Source organism: Cydia pomonella, chromosome 14 (genome assembly GCF_033807575.1).
Source record: "Cydia pomonella isolate Wapato2018A chromosome 14, ilCydPomo1, whole genome shotgun sequence".
NCBI classification, from domain to species: domain Eukaryota; kingdom Metazoa; phylum Arthropoda; class Insecta; order Lepidoptera; family Tortricidae; genus Cydia; species Cydia pomonella.
The window spans coordinates 16,319,313-16,339,905 of NC_084716.1; the positions used below are offsets into that span (position 1 = coordinate 16,319,313).

General features: G+C 36.8%; 1 protein-coding gene across 1 annotated transcript; it reads right to left on the reverse strand.

The window, feature by feature from the left end:
• Positions 1 to 1,173: 1,173 nt before the first annotated feature.
• Positions 1,174 to 14,634, reverse strand: LOC133525074 (neuropeptides capa receptor-like). The gene is made up of 7 exons (XM_061861303.1): positions 14,299 to 14,634; positions 11,769 to 11,971; positions 10,638 to 10,797; positions 9,633 to 9,709; positions 8,306 to 8,382; positions 7,047 to 7,150; positions 1,174 to 2,072 (listed from the first exon to the last, which is right to left on the reverse strand). The coding sequence occupies exons 1-7, from the start codon at positions 14,397 to 14,399 to the stop codon at positions 1,934 to 1,936; spliced, it is 861 nt and encodes a 286-aa protein (XP_061717287.1). The 5' UTR covers positions 14,400 to 14,634; the 3' UTR covers positions 1,174 to 1,933.
• Between the last annotated feature and the right edge of the window lie 5,959 nt (positions 14,635 to 20,593).

Consider the following 20,593-nt stretch of genomic DNA (forward strand, 5'->3'; position numbering starts at 1 on the left):
GAAATAAATGATTTATGATTATGATAGTGTACGTTCGTATTGGCTTCAAAGACGGCCAAACCTGTGCAGTCGTATTTAGGCGATTTCTAAATTAAAAATTAAAAACCTGATGTGCATTCTTGGGCTAATTTTTTTTCGCTTTATTTCTCTTTATTTTGGCACAAACTGTCATTACAGAAAAGTTATATTAGAAAATATTACATATAATATTGACAATACAGTGCCGAAAACGTTATAGATTATAGTTATTAATTTTCATCCTTTTCTCATTCTAATCAGAAGCGACAGCGTTCTCCAATCTCCTACCATTAAAAAAAGGTGTCCCAAAATGTCCGTTCTATTACGCCAGTAATAAGTGTGAACAATTTTTTCACTTGTCTGCGCGTGACGTACTGGAACCTACAAATTTCAACTATTGGGACTTTTTTTAACATCAAGATTGAATATGCTAGTGATAATGACCCAAAAACACCAGGATCTGGTCTTCAATCTTTTTGTTAGATAAAACTCATTTACCCTTAGCGCTATCAGCCTATACGTACCTATAGTATATGGTGTATTCCCATTTGTTCCCATTGGGCACAGAAGGGATTAGGTATTTTCGCATATAAGTCATTTTCATTTGTCCCTTATGTATGGCGGCGGTCACAAATTGGAAACCACCGCCTGGGCAAAAGTGGATATAGCAAGGTAGATATGTATTTTTCAGATATATGTAGGTAATTGATAAGGACCTAACTACATATGTGTATTAATCTATAGGAATGTTAATTACGATAAGTTTAAATCCAGTTCAATGAAGCTTGTTTGTGCTCAAAACCGGGAAGTAGCCAGTTAAGTGTAAACATATGAGTGCACGTAACTTATTTACTCAAAAACCATAGCTCTTAATTCGCCGACATATAGACATTTGAGCAACTTGTGTGCACTCATATTTTTACACTTGACTGCACCTACCTATTTGTAAACTTTGTAATAAGACGCGTATTTACAAATATGTTATACCAAGGTAATTATCTATTCTACCTATAGTTTATAGTATAGTACTACTAATTACTCTTAACTTTGGAAAAGTCGTATTACACTAATTTTAGATCAAAGGACCTTGACATGACACGCATAACATTTTAGGAAACTATTCAGTGGGAACGTGGACTTCAAATAACAGGAAACTGAACCTCCTTCAAATATATTTTATATTACAAGTTCTATTTTACTGTATAATATTAAAAACAATATTTCGAGCATAAAATCAAAATAAACAAACTTAAAGTTTATAGATTGTTGTATTGACGGACAGATGTAGTATTTATCATAACCTACTCGTTTTTATTTTTGTCTGTCGTTTATTTTTATCATAGCCTTAGAAATAGTTTGGTGCGATGTTGTACAATCGAGTTCATAAATACATGTATATGTATATTTCTTCACCGTAAGGCCATTGCAATAAGGGGTCATTCATTAATAACGTGAAACGAATTTCTAGATTTTTGACCTGCCCCTTCTTGTCAGTTTTGCCAAATTACACCAGGTGTGACATCATATTTTTGGCATTTTTTTGTCAACAAAATCAGTGAATCGAATTAGGTACTATTAATATTTTATCAAAATATTTTTTAACAAAAGAAATAGTAGTTAGTTAGTAATTATAACACAACCGATTAGGAAAGAAAATTAAACTCGTTATTTGACTGCACAGCGAATAAAAAAAATCTGCTCTTACTGATGAAGTTAAAGTAACGTCACAAATTTTGTGACTGCCTCCTTCCTCTTGTCAAAACATGTCACATTTTCTTCCCACTCTCGCCCTAAACGTGTGATGTAATGAATGAATGACCCCTAAGGTGAAAAAATGTACACATATTCATAAACTAGACTAAGTATAGTTAAGTTCTGCTATATTATAAAATCTAAAAAAAACCGATATGTTTCATCAACATCTAGTAGCTACTGCGATAAAAGAATCTGCGGTAGTCGTATATTTTTTGCTGGTCCCCTTGGCTAGTGTAGTCATTGGAACAATTTGTTGTGTTCTTGTCCTGGTAATGACCTCCTTAAATGCTTTTCGATACCTGTAATATAAAACGTTAGGTAAAAGATGGGTAAAAGTTGACATTCCATTAGTAGTAATTTTAGTGTTTTTTTTTTATGAGCTAGGAGGCAAACGAAGAGACGAACCGCCTGATGTTAAGCAATTACTGTCGCCCAAGGACAGCTGCAACACCAGAAGGGTTGCAAATGCCTTTAAGAATAATAATAAGAATCGTTTATTGTCACATCTGTATGCGCCTGTGTAACACAGGAAAATAAAGTTACATAATAGAAGAAAAAAATTGTAAAAAATACAATAATTTATACAGATCAAATGAGTTTATGATTGTACTCGTATTAGACAAAGGGTTCCAGTCTCAGCATGTGCCGGGCCGACATGCCCGGCGTTGGTTCTCAGACCGGACCCAGACTAAGGACGCTCGGAGAATACATAGAAAATTATAATACTTTTGTGCTCATAATTAGACACAAATATATTTAAGAAATAAAAATATATTTAAGATTGCTTGAAGGTTTGAAGCTCGTATCGGTCCGAAAAATATTGCAGGCGTCAGTGAATTCCACAGTTTGTGCGAGGCAGGAATTTTCTGGAGAAACGCACGTTGAGGACTGACACCATTATTGTGGTGAATATGCCATATATGGTGGTGTTTTTGGAACCAATTATTTTCATTATATTGGTATTAGAAAGAACCCCTAAGAAGTAAGCATGAAGATTTTTATAAGGCACTTAGTGTAATAATGAAACAATTCGAACTCACACAATTATTACTCATAATTTACACACGTGCAGCTAAAATTTACCTCATATTGTGCCTAATTTGGAACCTCAAGCTTATTTATGCGAAATTCTTTCAACTCCTAAATAATTGTTAACTAAAGTTAGTTAACCTTCGTCTGAGTTTGATAAGGATCCTGACCAAATTATTAGTCAACTTTTCGCGTTTTTCTCGAGTAGGTACGATTTTTCTGCTCTATGTATGGTTCTCGAGTACGATATTTGACCACCACCCATATACGAAATTTTAAACAACTACTATGCTGCCGTGCACATATGTAGAGATCGACGCAGGGGCGTATTTACCCTAGGGCTAAGGGGGCCATGGCCCTGGACGGCAGGCTGCAAAAAGCAGCGCAGGCCCCACGCTTCCAGAAGACACCGAAAAAAAATGCATTTGTGCTTATTATATGATGCGGCCCAGGGCACCAAATATAATAAACATCTCGGGATAGACGGCACAGGAAAAAGTGAATAAAATATTGTATTTAAGTAGGTATGAGATAAGCCTGTGATATTTCTCCATCTTCTTAGAGTTCGTAAAAGATAATAAAAATCGAGTAAATACTGGAGTGTTCCGAGACGAATGAATCTGCGCAGTGAATTATTCAATATAAAATAAATTGCTGATTCACCGATTTGAATTCTCTTGAATTTTACAAGAGGCTGGCGCAGCGTCCTTTGTTTCTGTTTTTTTCGGTTAAACATTAATAAGGAAATTTAAGGGCAGTTTTTGAATCCAAGGCCGATTAAAGGATGACTCATGTTAGACCGGGCCGGGGCCGGGCCGGGACCGGGCCGAAGTTTCTGGTGCTTCGTTTTCTATGGAAAGCACCACGTGATCACCGATCAGCCGTCATAGAAAATGACGTGTCGGACGCCTCGGCCCGGGCCCAGCCCGGTATAGCGTGAGTCATCCTTAAGTAGAATGTACAGTCGCCATGAGATTTCGGAGAAAATGCTCAAAAATATCGAAACATCTCAGCTTTTTTCAGGTACACACACACCTTGGCTGCTCCGATATATCTGATGCACGATGGCGACTTTAGTGGGTATCGACGTTGTATAAATATAATACCCACAAATAACCCATTTAACGCTATTCACGAACCATTATCTATGTAGCAGTATTTTGGCCTTTTTGGCTATGGGTAGGCCATTTTTAGTGCTTCGTACAAAACTTTGTTCACGGAGCACGTATGGGATCACTTCAGTTTTGAAAATACGTTTAATGTTTTTGTCGATTTTCTATTTTCGTCAGATTTTGATAAAATTTGGTGGCTAGATAGTGTTCTATATTCTGTACAATATAAGCGCAATAAATATTTTCCAAAACCTCCTCTTCCTTCCTCCTTCCTTCCTCCCTTCCTCTGAGTTACGAAAACCTATGGCATTTTCGCCGCTCGACAAATTACATTTTTTTTAAATCCATATTGGATTTTTCGTATTCATTCCGCCTAGGCTTACCAAAGTCTATTAAAATCAGACAAAAAGAAAATTATAATACTTTTGTGCTCATAATTAGACACAAATATATTTAAGAAATAAAAATATATTTAAGATTGCTTGAAGGTTTGAAGCTCGTATCGGTCCGAAAAATATTGCAGGCGTCAGTGAATTCCACAGTTTGTGCGAGGCAGGAATTTTCTGGAGAAACGCACGTTGAGGACTGACACCATTATTGTGGTGAATATGCCATATATGGTGGTGTTTTTGGAACCAATTATTTTCATTATATTGGTATTAGAAAGAACCCCTAAGAAGTAAGCATGAAGATTTTTATAAGGCACTTAGTGTAATAATGAAACAATTCGAACTCACACAATTATTACTCATAATTTACACACGTGCAGCTAAAATTTACCTCATATTGTGCCTAATTTGGAACCTCAAGCTTATTTATGCGAAATTCTTTCAACTCCTAAATAATTGTTAACTAAAGTTAGTTAACCTTCGTCTGAGTTTGATAAGGATCCTGACCAAATTATTAGTCAACTTTTCGCGTTTTTCTCGAGTAGGTACGATTTTTCTGCTCTATGTATGGTTCTCGAGTACGATATTTGACCACCACCCATATACGAAATTTTAAACAACTACTATGCTGCCGTGCACATATGTAGAGATCGACGCAGGGGCGTATTTACCCTAGGGCTAAGGGGGCCATGGCCCTGGACGGCAGGCTGCAAAAAGCAGCGCAGGCCCCACGCTTCCAGAAGACACCGAAAAAAAATGCATTTGTGCTTATTATATGATGCGGCCCAGGGCACCAAATATAATAAACATCTCGGGATAGACGGCACAGGAAAAAGTGAATAAAATATTGTATTTAAGTAGGTATGAGATAAGCCTGTGATATTTCTCCATCTTCTTAGAGTTCGTAAAAGATAATAAAAATCGAGTAAATACTGGAGTGTTCCGAGACGAATGAATCTGCGCAGTGAATTATTCAATATAAAATAAATTGCTGATTCACCGATTTGAATTCTCTTGAATTTTACAAGAGGCTGGCGCAGCGTCCTTTGTTTCTGTTTTTTTCGGTTAAACATTAATAAGGAAATTTAAGGGCAGTTTTTGAATCCAAGGCCGATTAAAGGATGACTCATGTTAGACCGGGCCGGGGCCGGGCCGGGACCGGGCCGAAGTTTCTGGTGCTTCGTTTTCTATGGAAAGCACCACGTGATCACCGATCAGCCGTCATAGAAAATGACGTGTCGGACGCCTCGGCCCGGGCCCAGCCCGGTATAGCGTGAGTCATCCTTAAGTAGAATGTACAGTCGCCATGAGATTTCGGAGAAAATGCTCAAAAATATCGAAACATCTCAGCTTTTTTCAGGTACACACACACCTTGGCTGCTCCGATATATCTGATGCACGATGGCGACTTTAGTGGGTATCGACGTTGTATAAATATAATACCCACAAATAACCCATTTAACGCTATTCACGAACCATTATCTATGTAGCAGTATTTTGGCCTTTTTGGCTATGGGTAGGCCATTTTTAGTGCTTCGTACAAAACTTTGTTCACGGAGCACGTATGGGATCACTTCAGTTTTGAAAATACGTTTAATGTTTTTGTCGATTTTCTATTTTCGTCAGATTTTGATAAAATTTGGTGGCTAGATAGTGTTCTATATTCTGTACAATATAAGCGCAATAAATATTTTCCAAAACCTCCTCTTCCTTCCTCCTTCCTTCCTCCCTTCCTCTGAGTTACGAAAACCTATGGCATTTTCGCCGCTCGACGGAAAATTACATTTTTTTTAAATCCATATTGGATTTTTCGTATTCATTCCGCCTAGGCTTACCAAAGTCTATTAAAATCAGACAAAAAAAATTGACAACAAATGAAAAAAACACCCAGCTAGCGCTACGAGCGTACATTAGCAGTGAGTGAGTAAAACTAGTCTTACGGCAACGCCTATTAAAATTATACTCCGTAGTCTGCATATGTTTTAATTCTTTTCTTGACAAATTAAAAAAAAATCGTGGTTCTCGAACCTTCAAGAAGCATTTACAACGCTTCTCCACCTCCATTCTTTCATTTCCTCTGTAGTTGGAGGTGTCGATGGGCGGCGGTAATTCTTACCATCAGGCGATTCGTCCTCGCCCATGAAGGGTTCCGTACCATTTATGACGTATTCAAAAAAAACTACTTACTAAATCTCGTTCAAACCAATTTTCGGTGGAAGTTTGCATGGTAATGTACATCATATATTTTTTTTAGTTTTATCATTCTGTTGTTTTAGAAGTTACAGGGACACACACACACACACACACACACACACACACACACACACACACACACACACACATTTTACCACTTTGGAAGTGTCTCTCGCGCAAACTATTCAGTTTAAAAAAAAAATGATATTAGAAATTTCACTATCATTTTTGATATACCCCACACGTATGGGTTTGAGGAATTTTTTTTTTTTGAGTTACATAATACATCTACTTACCAAGCTTCAACAGTATAGTTCTTATAGTATCGGAAAAAAGTGGCTGTGACATACGGACGGACAGACAGACAGACATGACGAATCCATAAGGGTTCCGTTTTTGCTAATTGGCTACGGAACCCTAAAAAAAGAGTTAAGGCCTCGCTTTGCGCCTGCTAGAGCAAAAAAGCTGGAAGTAAAAATTAAAAACAGGGTGAAACATTATGGAATTGTTAAAAAATAACAACATAAACTTTATGTGTATGTAGGCTTACCTCTTACTCATGGCATTGTAGAGAATGGGATTGATTGTGGCCGACAAATAGTAAAACAGCGCCGTTAGCACGAACATTTTCCTGTGATACTCCGGGTACTCATCCTGTTCACAATACAATAAGATAAGTTGGGGTAAGACTATCACCGGGGCAAGGCAAACACTTGTCACACACTTGTCAAACACTTGTAGACATACTGTTTGTCTTGCCCCGAGCAAAATAAACTATGTTCGTCTGTCCCACCTTACCTTACTCCTTATTGCACACCTCAAAACAACAGCTGATATAAATAGACTAGGTTAATACACAGAACAAAGGTTACAACGGGCAATCTTATTGCTAAACGATAATATATAAATTATAGAACTGGACTTAATCGCGTAAAGGTACAATATTATATAACTATAGAAAAATTAGGTTATAGTCATACATAAGGAGCACAAAAAGTACTTCCATATATATTTCTATACTTACGAAGAAGTCTGTTATGTTTTATTAATTTTCGCATTCCATTAATGTTAGTCATATTCGGTGTCTCTTTCTCTTTCGGTGGGTGGGAGCTGTTTAGCATGTGCACATTTGTCGCTTGCCCAGGTGCGACTAAAGGCAATTTGTACAATTTGTCACTAGGTAAGCGCTTGAATTTTGGAACGCCTATATTTATAACATATTTTGAGTTATTAATCATTATAATTCATTATTAATATTTTTTTATTGCATGAAAGTGAGTACAAAAGGTGTTAGTACCTATTTACAAAAGTTCATCACAATCTGCCGAGATCCAGCACGCAATATATATCTTATTGTATTAAGGTCTTAACATTGGTATTAAGTTCTACATTTACCTCCGACGTTTTGAGGACGGCGTTGACCCCGTGGTCTCGGAGAAGACTGGATAAAGTTGACATCAACATCTACTAGCCGCGCGAGTTTTTCGAACTACTCGCACTTACGCGATTAAGTCCTGTTCTATAATTTAATAATATGTAAAAATCGTGAAAGTTTATATCAGTGATATTATATATCGCCTATGTTAAATCGTTGTAGTAAGTTTCGAGAGGACTAGGAATGTTATCAAAACTTTTTTTGTCATGATTATGTAACAAATCTCATTCCAAATTCTAGTATTAACTTGCCAGAACTTTCGAATGAAATATATCAGAAAGTTTTGGGATAAAATTATTTTTGAAAACAACTTGCAAATGACAAATTAATTCGTATTTGGAAGTACACGGCTTGTTGGAGATATCAGGCTGTACCGAGTCACTGTATATTGTGGTTAGCCGTTGGTAGTGGTACGGGGCGCCACACATGAAGAAAGCAAGCACCACTGCCACTGGAAAAAAAAAAGAAAATTATTACATACTTACAGTATGGGCAAATAAGAAGTATACATTATGTTTTTAAATTTAACTCTTGATTTAAAAATATATAATTAAAGGTTGGCAAATACATGTAATGTACATGTTCTAACAGCAGGCATTTTCGGGGTTATCTTAGTAAATTTGTGTCTATTAGTCAGTTTTAACTGTCTAAATGTCATCAGCTTGTTACCATAATTTCATAGACGTAATTTTAGATAGCACCACAGAAATAAGTCATGAGCTGCAAAATTTGGGAAATTATGGTGCCAATCACTGTCACTTTTTCTCGAAATTAATCGAGCAAACAACGTGTTTAACAACACTAACACATACACATTTGGCATTTGGCAGAAATTATCTTCCGTATACATTTGCCAACCCTGAATAATATATTTATGAAAAAATATTTAGTAACTTTTGCACCTAATTTAATTAAAATTTAAAAACAAAGTGTTTCACTCTTATTTGCCGACTCCGTATATCCTTTTCAGAAATTGTACATGTTACTGCAAGTGCGCAAATGTCATTACGTACGAGCGCTGATCACGAGACAAGTACAAATGACACTTGCGCACGTTAACCCAGCCGCAAAATTACATGGCCACTTTATAAAATTTATTCATAATATGGATGTACTCCCATCGGTGCCCGCCTCACGTGACCACCGCCATACAAGAGGCGGGCACAGATGGGAATGATTTGTATGTAGCGCCTATCCCCATCTGTGCCCGGCGGGGCACTAGGGATAGGGGAAATTTTATGTATTCTCGTATATCACAAGGTGTTTATTTAAATTAATACAATTGCGAGAAAAAAGTATAATAAAACAAATATAAGGAGGTTGTCTGTCATTAAAAAATTATGTGAGGAGCTTATTTCCACGTGTATTTAAATTGCAAATTTAATCGAGGCGTAGCTTTCAGTGCCATGAAATGAATTAAATTTTTTTTTGTCTTATTTATCTAACAGAGGCATTTTTTTTTTAATTCTATTTGATCGTGATGTATGTTATATTGCATACTTCTAGTACACGCGTCGGTAAGTACGCCATTTTGAATAAAACGAGGTTGTATGCTGAATTAAAGAATTAAGAAAATAAACGCCTTAATTTTTACTAAACATTTGAAAGTTAATAAATATGCCTATACTAACTACCCATAGAATATATATAAAAATACACTTTGTATAATAATGTAAAAACTACTAGTGTGTAAACTTTTACCTAATACTTTGAAGATTTTATTATCCTCCGAGCAGTTATTTCTGATGCCGTTATTTCTCGCCAGTTGTCTGTGCGATCTGAAAGCAACAAACACGTTGTTGGTTACGTGCGATGTGCATGGTGGGGGTAAGAAAAGCGATCCCAGAGCATAAGGCGGTAAAAAATAGAACTAACTGCGAATTATCATTTCGTACAAGTTATATGGCTCGAAATGAAAATTTAATTTACAATTTCTCCTGAAATATTAATTTAAATTATATGGTATAAGGGACCATTGTAATCTGTATGAAATGCTTAATATAACTAACGTATATAATTTGATAATTATAAATACTGTATCCGTGTAAGTAGCTATGCAAATGCCACATATCATGTGAACTTTTCCTAGAAGTTAAGAATGGGTATAGTAAGTTATCCTTAAAAGATAGACATTCAACAACGCGGACTTTTTTGTAGACCCATGAAAGAGAGACAACCCCACCATACATTGTGTTGTTATAGCTCAAACGGATTAGGCAGCGTTTTTGATTAAAGCTCCTAGCCAGCGTGATTATTTCAGACTAGTTATATTTCAACCAATTTACACAAAACCTTAACAAGTTATACACCTAAACCTTCCTCAAGAATCACTCTATTGATTGATGACAGTCGTATGAAAATCCGTTCAGTAGTTTTTAGTTTTGGAGTAGTTTTATTAGATGTAGTGAATTGACGTTTTCCCCTAGACTTGCGGACGCTAGGTTGCGTGGCAGCCGTGCACATAGCGAATAGCAGTACCTATGTAAGAAGTGGTCGGGTACAAGTGGTTGTAATATTTGTACTGATCGTCTTAAGGAATGCGGCACAGCTGGGTGAGCAACGTTTGCGTGGAGAAGTGGTCGTCCAGTATCATCTTAATGGATGACTCACGCTAGAACGATCCGGGTCCAGGCAGACGCTTCCGACACTTCGGTTCGTCGACACCCATCATAGAAAACGAAGTGTCAGACATGCTTTATTGTTTACCTTATAAACACTGCAATTTTAATATACACTAATATCAGCACAGCCATAGGTATAAAGAAGAACAGCACGCAAGTGGCGGCGTATAGGTGGTTGTAATATTTGTACTGGTCGTCTTCAGGGACGCGGCACAGCTGCGTGAGTAATGGGACCTTTCCTGTGCCTGAAAATAATAGAAAAAGAAGTTTAAAGAAGTCATTTTCAAGATAAGATAAGAAAGTAATTTTTCAAAATCTATCCGATGTGCCTTGACCTCTATCCTACAGATATTTGAAATTCGAAGAATACAGTACAATGTATTGGTTGATTCTCAAATGATATGACTGCGGTCGGCCTCAACTCCGTCAAACTTTTCATACATTTAGTATGATTTGAAGGAGTTTCGACGCTGGTATACTCGTAAATCTTGAGAATGTCCCTAGTATACTTAGTATAAATAAACGAAAAGCTAATTGAGTAGGTATTTACTATTTCACGAAGTTTAGCAGGTGTATATTTTAAACCAATCGAAACATATTATTGAATCGAGAAATACCTACTAACTAACCTACCCATCTATCTTAGACGCCAATGGAAAAATTATGTTCCAATAATTTCCTAGCTATTATAAGTTTTCGCCGCCTCTCGTTAAAAGAGCTTATTTAAAAGAAGAAAAGAAGAGCCTAAAAGAGGTTTACAATCGACCTTTCCAAACAACGTGGGTTGGGATTAATCTGGTTTGTTCGCAATATTTTCCTTCACCGAAAAACTACTTATTTAAGTACGCTATTTATTTGTAGATACTAATAAAAACGTTTCGTCCATAACCTATTTAATTCACATTTCGTGTTTCCGAGAAACTGATTTGTTTGAACCGGAATTCAAGACTACTGCCTACATCTTGTACGAGGGTGGATCAAAAAGTTCTTAGAAATAGGGTAACAAAAAACAACATGTTTTTTTAACTGTTCTACAAAATTTGCTTAATTTGCTATACATTCTATGTGCCGTTATTATAATTTTATTATTCCATAAAATACATTTTTTTTTCGTATGTCGGTTTTTAGCACTGATTGACTAGCGTGTTATTGTTTCGCGGATTAGCAAAGTAATATTTTTGTTTTAATGTATTATGTTAGTAGGGATATTACCTACCAGGATACACCACAACAGGGTTCGTCACAACATGGTGCACATGCACCCCTGGCAGAGCTGTCGCGACGCTGACGGTCCAAATAGCGAGTATCGCCATCGCAACTCGCCTACGGTCCCGCGAACGTGAGGGAGAGTGATGGCAGATCGCGGTGTAACGTTCTATGGAGAACGCGACTACAGTGAGCGCTGAAGCCCAGGTGCCTCTGCAAAAAAATCATCTGATCCGAGTATTCGTCAGAATAAATAATTGGGCTAATCAACTTTTTTTGTGTTGTTATCTTGTTCCGTTGTCCAAGGGACAATACTGGTACAGTTTATACGAAGAGATGTTGTATGATGATTTACTAACATGCTCACTGGATGGCCTGTTATAGAAATAACATAAAACTGCCACAAAATTAATGTTTGATACAGTTAAATACTATAAAATCAGGATTTCAAGAGTGTCGCAGGGACAAAAAAAAACCGAAACCATGTCAACGAGTGACACTAAAAAGTTGATCCATCCAATTATATTTCGTACAGAATAGCCACGCATCACTCCGCTTCGTATATATCATACCTCATCACACGGCGGCAGATTGGCCTCAAATAGATAGACTGTCAGGGGGCCTAGCCAATGTAACAATCGTTGATATAAAACGCCAATCGAATGTCAAATAATGTATGGAAATAGTCACGTGATTTTTCGTAGCATCTATCATCCCGTATTTTTTTTCGTTTGGCATTTGGCGATGTACGATTGTCATCTTGTCTAGCCCCCCAGTTCGATTGAGTCCGCCTAAGCTAACATTTCACCGACCTAAATAGAAAAAAGTGTGGGAGTCACATTATAAACGTCATATTTTCATAGAAAGTTGGTATTAATGATGATATTGCTACATTTTGTTGCAGATGGCATGCAGAGTTAACTTGGTCCGACGCTAGCCGGAAAGTTCATGATGGTGGCATTTCAGGAAGAAGGAAGTGATAAATGTTAATTAATTTTTCGTATAAAGTCCGTGAAAGCAATAATTTACGGGCTGAATTGAATATATAGGTCATACTGAGCAACTTTTACTATGGGGCCAACCCCTAATCGCGAAAAAAAAACTCTTTCATAGAAAATGTCAAGGTCAGACAGTCAAAATGTATGAAACAGCCATAAATTATTGCATGTGACTAAATAAACAACATGTATAATATCTAACCCAGAGCGTTCTACATCGCCCGATCCGATGTGACCAGACAGTTGCTAGGGAATCCCCTTTGGCATCAAGTTCTTTTGTTATCGTATTAACGCTTTCTCTTGGACAGCAAAAAATAATAAATAAATATACAAAGGCACTTTTAAGGATAACTCACGCTAGACCGGGCCGGGGCCGGGCCATAGCTTCCGGCACTTAGTTTTCTATGGAAAGAACTACGTGATGACCGATCAGCCGTTACAGTATGGAAGGTAGAGGCAAGGAACAGAACCTCCTTAGGCAGAATTGTTGCAAAAGTGTCCAGCTGTCAGCTATAAATAGTTCCAAATCACTCCAGAGTAGCGCTAGAGTAGCTATTAAGAACCTACGCGTTATTGACGGAGTAAACTGCGCTGTTCATGATTAGATTTTTTTTCTCGAGTATTCTAGGTATTGTAGAGCCACCTATTTATGGTTTTTTGTGGGACACTTTTTGGTATATGGAGATTCTGTTCCTTGCCCCTACCTTCCATACGTCATAGAAAATGACGTGACAGACGCCTCGGCTCGGGCCCGGTCTAGCATGAGTCTTCCTTTATGCTCCTTTGTGGTTTGTATCCGATATCAGATACCAGATCGGGCAATTCGAAAACGCTTAATATTTCTAATTTTTGTGAGATATTTTCGTTTCGAAGTTAGTATATGAAAAATTACATTTGGATACATTGCAAGCGGTATTTGTTTTTATTTAATACATGTGCCCTTAGTTGATTTGTTGTTTAACTCTTTAGTGGGTAAGATATATGCTGTCAGGCAACTCCGACATTTTTTTTAAATATACGCAATGTTAGATGATATAAATTTTAGTTCGCATTGGAGAGTATACTCCTACCGATCTGCAAAAAAAAAGGAGAGCGGATAAAAGTAATTCAAGCTCTTGTAAAATGTTAATTCTTTGGCATTATCTTAGATATTTTGATATTATACTTGAACAAAAATATATACGAATAAAATTGATTACGCTTGATTTTGATAATCATAATTCACATACTTCAAACATCAAACTTATGTTTTTAAACAAAAAATAACTTATTATATAAAATATTTAAATTTCCCTATAAAGTTCCAGTCGCACTATGAACATGGGTACTTTATGAATGACATTAATTGTCCGACAATGGCAAATATATTGCCGTCTCGTATCTCGGAAATGACAGCAGAAGGAAAAAATAATTCTCGCTTTAAATTAATTAAAAAAAACCTTGATCGTACTTGCTTGCAAATTTTTAAATTATTACTTTAAAGAAATTAGTTAAAGGGTAAAATGAAAGTAATCTCTTCACTTCGCTCGACCGATAACTTACGTGGCTCTAAGGAAGTTGGTGAGACGGCATGTGAACTCGCCGAATATGTACGGGTACATCTGCCAGTAGTACCACAGCTCGGGTGCCAAGCCTGGAAACATATTTACAGTACATATGGGGCTACTTTATAGCACTAGTGCGAGAAGTAGCATATTACGTTACTGTGTCGAACATTTAAAGGGCCATATGTACTGTAAAACGTTGTACGATACATGTGCGAATAGGTAATTCGCAACTCGTGTCGATTTAAAACACTCCCTTCTGTCGTGTTTTAATTTATCGCCACTCGTTTCGAATTTCCTATTTTTCGCACTTGTATCGTAATGTACTATTTTGTGTTTTCTATAATAAAATATTTACGTCGTTGAAAGTAATGGTTGATTTGATGAATTAATTAGAAATAATATATTTGGATTTCTAATTAATTTATTCGTAGAATTGATCCGAAGACATATAAAATTTCAATATTTTTTAATACCTACTACGTCGGTAGCAAACAAGCATGCGGCCCGCCTAATGGTATGCAGTCTCCGTAGCCTATGGACACCTGCTACTCTAGAGGAGTTATATGTGCGTTGCCGACCCTCCGTACCCTCGTTGAGCTCTGGCAACCTTACTCACCGGTAGGAACACAACACTATGAGAAGGGTCTAGTGTTATTTGGCTGCGGTTTTCTGTAAGGTGGGGGTTACAAATTTACATACATTACATTTATTTTTAGTTTTGTATGTACTAAATTATGTAATTAAACTTAGGTGTGAAGACATTTTTTATTTTTTAATGAATATCACACAAATTTCAATTATTTTGTATTTTATTATTAAATTATTTTTTATTAAAATCAAAAATTGCTTTTTAAATTATCATAATGAATTGAACAAAAAGTTATGACTGATAGATTTTCACAATTTTGAGGACAAATTTAAAAGAAATAACCAAAATTCGGGTGCCATTTTGTGTATCTTACAAATGAAAATAGTTCCTAGTACATCTAAATAAGACCTAATCTCGATTGTTTTAAAATTATTTCTGAAGTAGCATCCCCGGTACCACGACACTAAACCACCGTTGAGCGATCATATCGCGATAGTCGGCATCCATTGACTGTTAAATTTAACTTTAATTGCTATTTTCTCTAAATTTAAGAACTTTGGAAAATTAAGTTATTGTTATTATGAGTACTAATTATCTAAGAAATCTTCGTTTTAATTTATTGCTCCTGTTACAGGAAACAGCCTGTATATGGGTACTAAAACAACTTATGTGTAATTTTTTGTAAAATTTCTTCTAGTCAGAATTACGATCTCTTTCCACCCCAATAAGAAAAAAGAGGCCTAAAAATTCCATTTAAGTCATTTAAACATTCTACCTTTTGTGCAAACACCGAATCAGTAACAGTTGGTAACACGTAGGAAAATAGCCATTCAGCACATAATTTGTAGGATTAGTATTAACGATAATTTTACATTAAAAAAGTACAATATTAACCTGCTAGTATATCTGCGATTAAATTTATAATTTTATTATAACATTATTTTTAAGTAGCGCCACGGTAGGAAGAGTAAATTTGCAAGTAAACAAGATTATTATTGTATTAATAAACACCACAAAAATCACGAGATTTACGAGTTTCCTTTTCACAAAGGAAACAATACTGGAGGTCGATTCTAATTTAACAAATTGTTATGGTTTGGATATTTTTTATTTTATTTGACATCTGCTTAACAATTCAAATATTATGGAATGATACTGACATCAATAAATTGCTCTAATAATATAATATATATAAAAGACTATTCGAAAAAGCTTGTTGCTAGGCCTACTTGAATAAAGCATATATTATAGGGCAAACTTCTTTTCATTGTCTTGTTTTTTGTCCCCAAAAAATGTGACGGAGTGTAACTTTTTGTATGAGATGAAATTTACTATTAAATTTTTCTCATGGTAAATGCAATCTACAGCCAAAAAGACATGGAATAGCACTCTTTTTTTGATAAAATACAGAAATAAAAGCGTGACAGAGTGGTTCAAAACAAGACTACGAAAAGAATTTCGACATTTGAAAGGGTCTAGCAGGCTAAGCGAACTAGAGGTGCCCCCAACGAAGGATTTGGTCATTCTTTCAGGCGGTGTACTGGCAAGTCTTAAGAACACTCTATGCGTAATATCAGTCCTCGATCTTCTTTTGTTTTCGAGTTATTCCGGATAATGCAAAATAATCAGCGTATCATTGAAAGTGGCATATTTTGTAAACTGTTCAAGTTAGATTAACGAAACAAAATTATATTTGACAATAATAAAATAAGCTACAAAATACACATTTTTAACCCACGTCATGTACTTATACTTCATTATGTAAAAAAACATTTTATTTTTCTTCAGATATTTTTTTTTACTTTTCGCGGAGGCAAACCTCCAGAAAAAATATGCATGGATAGCCACTAGTACCCGCTACATACACATATAAAAATATTTATTTGCGTAAATCTTCGTGCGTCATGTCCGCCTCCGCGAAAAGTAAAAAAATAAATCTGAAGAAAAATAAAATGTTTTTTTTTACATAATTTATTTATTTATTCGTATGGCATTTACAGAGTCGCTTAATTATAAATTATAATACAATATCTAAGTTTTACATAATGAAGTATAAGTACATGACGTGGGTTAAAAATGTGTATTTTGTAGCCTATTTTATTATTGTCAAATATAATTTTGTTTTGTTAATCCAACTTGAACAGTTTACAAAATATACCACTTTTAATGATACGCTGATTATTTTGCATTATCCTGAATAACTCGAAAACAAAAGAAGATCGAGGACTGATATTAAGCATAGAGTGTTCTTAGGACTTGCCAGTACACCACCTGAAAGAATGACCAAATCCGTCGTTGGGGGCACCTCTAGTTCGCTTAGCCTGCTAGAACCTTTGAAGATACGATCGTCTTGGTGATTGACGCGTATCTCACGTACAAACAGCAACACTCTTAACTGTCCATTGGTAGACCTTATGCCTCTTGTAATAAGGTCCACCGATGGACAGATAACAGTGTGGGCGATGGTACGTACTTCATTTCGCATGCACTAATCAGTGTGAGCGATCTTCAAGGTTGTATCAAAATACGATCAAAACAGTAACAAATTATTAAATCTTAATTTGGGCTCCAGGAGCCACCATAATAATAATAATGGAAACGTGTTTGCAGGGGTCTACAACCTTTTCAGACATTATTGCAGAAATTGTCAGTACCCCACGGTCAATACACTCTGAACTGGCTCCTTGGACAATTTATTCCATCACTACTCGGTGTTATTGAAATCCGAAATTACTCTGTGACCCTTAGTAGCGAGGAAAAGCTGTTGTGAAGAAATAATGAAAATGTTTTCTTACACCCACGTAGGTAACCAGTCTTTAGGTATACACGTATTTTGTAGACTTACAAATTCCGTGTGAATCCCTTTCAAAATTGGCTTTCCATCATCATAAAGGTCAAAAGCCAAAGCGATGTCTGTAAAATAATGTTTCGTACCTTAGGGAAAAGAAAATATGGTAATTGGGCTCAGTTATCTCCATAAGGTGACCCTTGTCTGATATATGAAGAAAATCAGTGCTACTACCCGGGTTTTATATGCGGCACCCAGACAAATGTGATTGTCTAAGAGTATGTATACAGGTAAATTAGATATATTCTATAAATCTCCATAGAATATTTTTTTGCTTAGATAGAAACTTTCTGCCCTATATAGTGTCCTTTCTGCCGTTTGTTATTTTAGAATCAATCTGTTAACAATTTCTAATTTGAGATACCTATATTTTACACGGTTGTGTAATGTTTAATATAATTGTAATAAAACTACCGTATACCTGCCGTAATGTCATTTGATACATGTATCATTATGTATCAAATGGCATTATGACAAGTGGTAATCTTCTATTAAAAATTAAATAAATAAATAAGTATTATAGGACATTATTACACAAATTGACAAAGCCCCACAGTAAGCTCAAGAAGGCTTGTGTTGTGTTGTAAATAGTAGTATATTCAGATATGCTTTCTATATACCTATAACGTACCTAAACAAATACTTTCAGGAGCATCGAAAGCGGAGCAGAAGGAAAGAAGAGCAGAAAGAGCATCTTCTTAAAATCCGACCGGTCTGGCCTACTGGGTACTTGGGTAGTGACACTGCCTATGAAGCTGATGTCCCGCTTCCCGGTAAGATCATTTATGCCTACAAATGTTTGTACCCGAGTCATGGATGATCTATGTATGGTAAGTTTTTATCTACACCGTATATATTATTATTATTGTGGTTTTGGGCCTTTGAGTGCCACGTCGACCAGGTAGTGATCTATTGTGACAGCCCTTTAAAGTTCATTACTGATGCCCGTTGAATCCAGGAAATTCCAGATTCTTTGGGCCGTAATGTTCTGTACCTCATAGGGTTGCAATCAGTGCCGCCCTAAGTGGGTACTTCTTTTTGACATTAGTGGTCCACAGGAGCAGAGAATGTGCATTGCAGTCTCCTCTGACTCATGGCAGAACCTGCATGTCGCGTCTTGTTTCTTCCCAATTTGAAACATGTGTTTGTTCAACTTACAGTGTCCAGTCAATATTCTGGTCACCGCGCAGGTTTTGTGTCTTTTGAGCTCTAAGAGCTCCTTAGCAAATTTGTTGTTGAACCCTTTGATTAGAGCTTTCGAGTGTTCTTGTCCTTTGACGAATTTCCACCAATCGATTGCTCTTGTTTTTTCTAAGTTGCTGAGCAGAGAATATGCATCCCGTTTTGTGATTCCACAGAACGGTTCTGGGCCGACCAGGGGTGTGTCTGCGCCCTTTCTAGCAAGTTCGTCCGCTTCTTCGTTTCCGTTAATGTCGGAGTGCCCTGGTACCCATCTAAGTATGACTTTGTTGGAGTTGGCCAGTGCATTTAGGTTTGTTTTACAGTTCTGGACTAGTTTCGAGTTTGACTCCAGGGATTCTAGTGCCAGAAGAGCAGCCTGGCTGTCTGAGTTGATGTAGATATGTTGGTGTCTTAGGTTTCTATCCAGATTAATCTCCGCACATTTGTTGATGGCGTAGACTTCTGCCTGGAAGATTGAGGCCTGTGTGCCCATGCTGACGCTAGCACTGAACTTAGGTCTCTCACCATAGATCCCACATCCTACATCACTGCCTTTCTTGGAACCATCAGTGTACCAAATATGGCTTCCCTCTTCGACGTACATTTGGTCGTTGATCCATTTGTCTCTAGGAGGAATTTCTACTGTGTACAGTTTAGTAAAATGACATTCTGTGTGCGTGTCATCCTAGGGCATGCTAAGGGTTCTATTTGCAAAAACCCAGGCCTTTAGTTTGGTTAATGCTTGAGAGCGCCATTTCGGCCTGTTTAGCGTGCATATTCTATAGACGCACTGTTTGGCCTCCTTTTGCATTTGCAAGTGGAGTGGTATAATGTCTAGCAGTGCGTCTAGGGCCGCCCCCGGTGTCGAGGAGAAGGCACCTGTTGCTGTTAAACAAGGCGTGCGTTGCAGGCTGTTTAGAGTTTCTATTGCTGTCTTTTGGCTGGTTTTGTTACACCAGACTGCGGAGGCGTAGGTAATAATGGGCCTCACTACCGCTGTGTATAACCACATAGCAATTTTGGGTCTTATGCCCCATCTTGCTCCTGCCATTCGACAGCATGACCACATGGCCATTTTTGCTTTTTGTATAATATTTCTCAGGTGAGGGTTCCAAGTTAACTTTTGGTCAAAAGTGACCCCTAGCTAGGTACTTGACCTCGTCTGAGACCGGTATTATTTGTCCATTAAGTTTTGGTTCTGTGAGTTTTCCGAGCTTTCGTTTCCTTGTGAATGGTACTATCACAGTCTTGCTCGGATTAATGGACAAGTCATTTTCTTTACACCATTTGAATATTGTGTTTAGAGCTCCTTGCATTAGGTTGGATATCGTGTGGAGGCAAGGGCCTTTGATAATGACTACAAGGTCGTCGGCATATCCTTGTGTGTCATAGTCTTGGCCTGACATAATCGCAAGAAGTGGGTCCACTGCTAGGGTCCATAATACCACCGTATATATATATCGTCGCCTAGTACCCAAGCAAGCAAGTTAGTACAAGCTTTGCTTAGTTTGGGGCTAGGTCGATCTGTGTATGATTTATTAATTAATTTATTTAATAATTCCCATACAAGATGTCCCGCTTTCATGGTTCTAAACTGTATTTGGTCCTTGATAACCGATAAAAAAAAAATTATACTACGTCGGTAGCAAACAAGCACACGGCCCGCCTGAT

What these genes read in the sequence shown, in the direction of transcription:
- LOC133525074 (XM_061861303.1), bottom strand. Translation starts at nt 14,399, where the DNA reads ATGTTTCCAGGCTTGGCACCCGAGCTGTGGTACTACTGGCAGATGTAC. An exon ending in CCCTGTTGTGGTGTATCCTG is followed by an intron (nt 10,798 to 11,768) that starts GTAGGTAATATC and finishes TATTATTTTCAG; the next exon opens with GCACAGGAAAGGTCCCATTA. An exon ending in TAAAATCTTCAAAGTATTAG is followed by an intron (nt 8,383 to 9,632) that starts GTAAAAGTTTAC and finishes TTTTTTTTCCAG; the next exon opens with TGGCAGTGGTGCTTGCTTTC.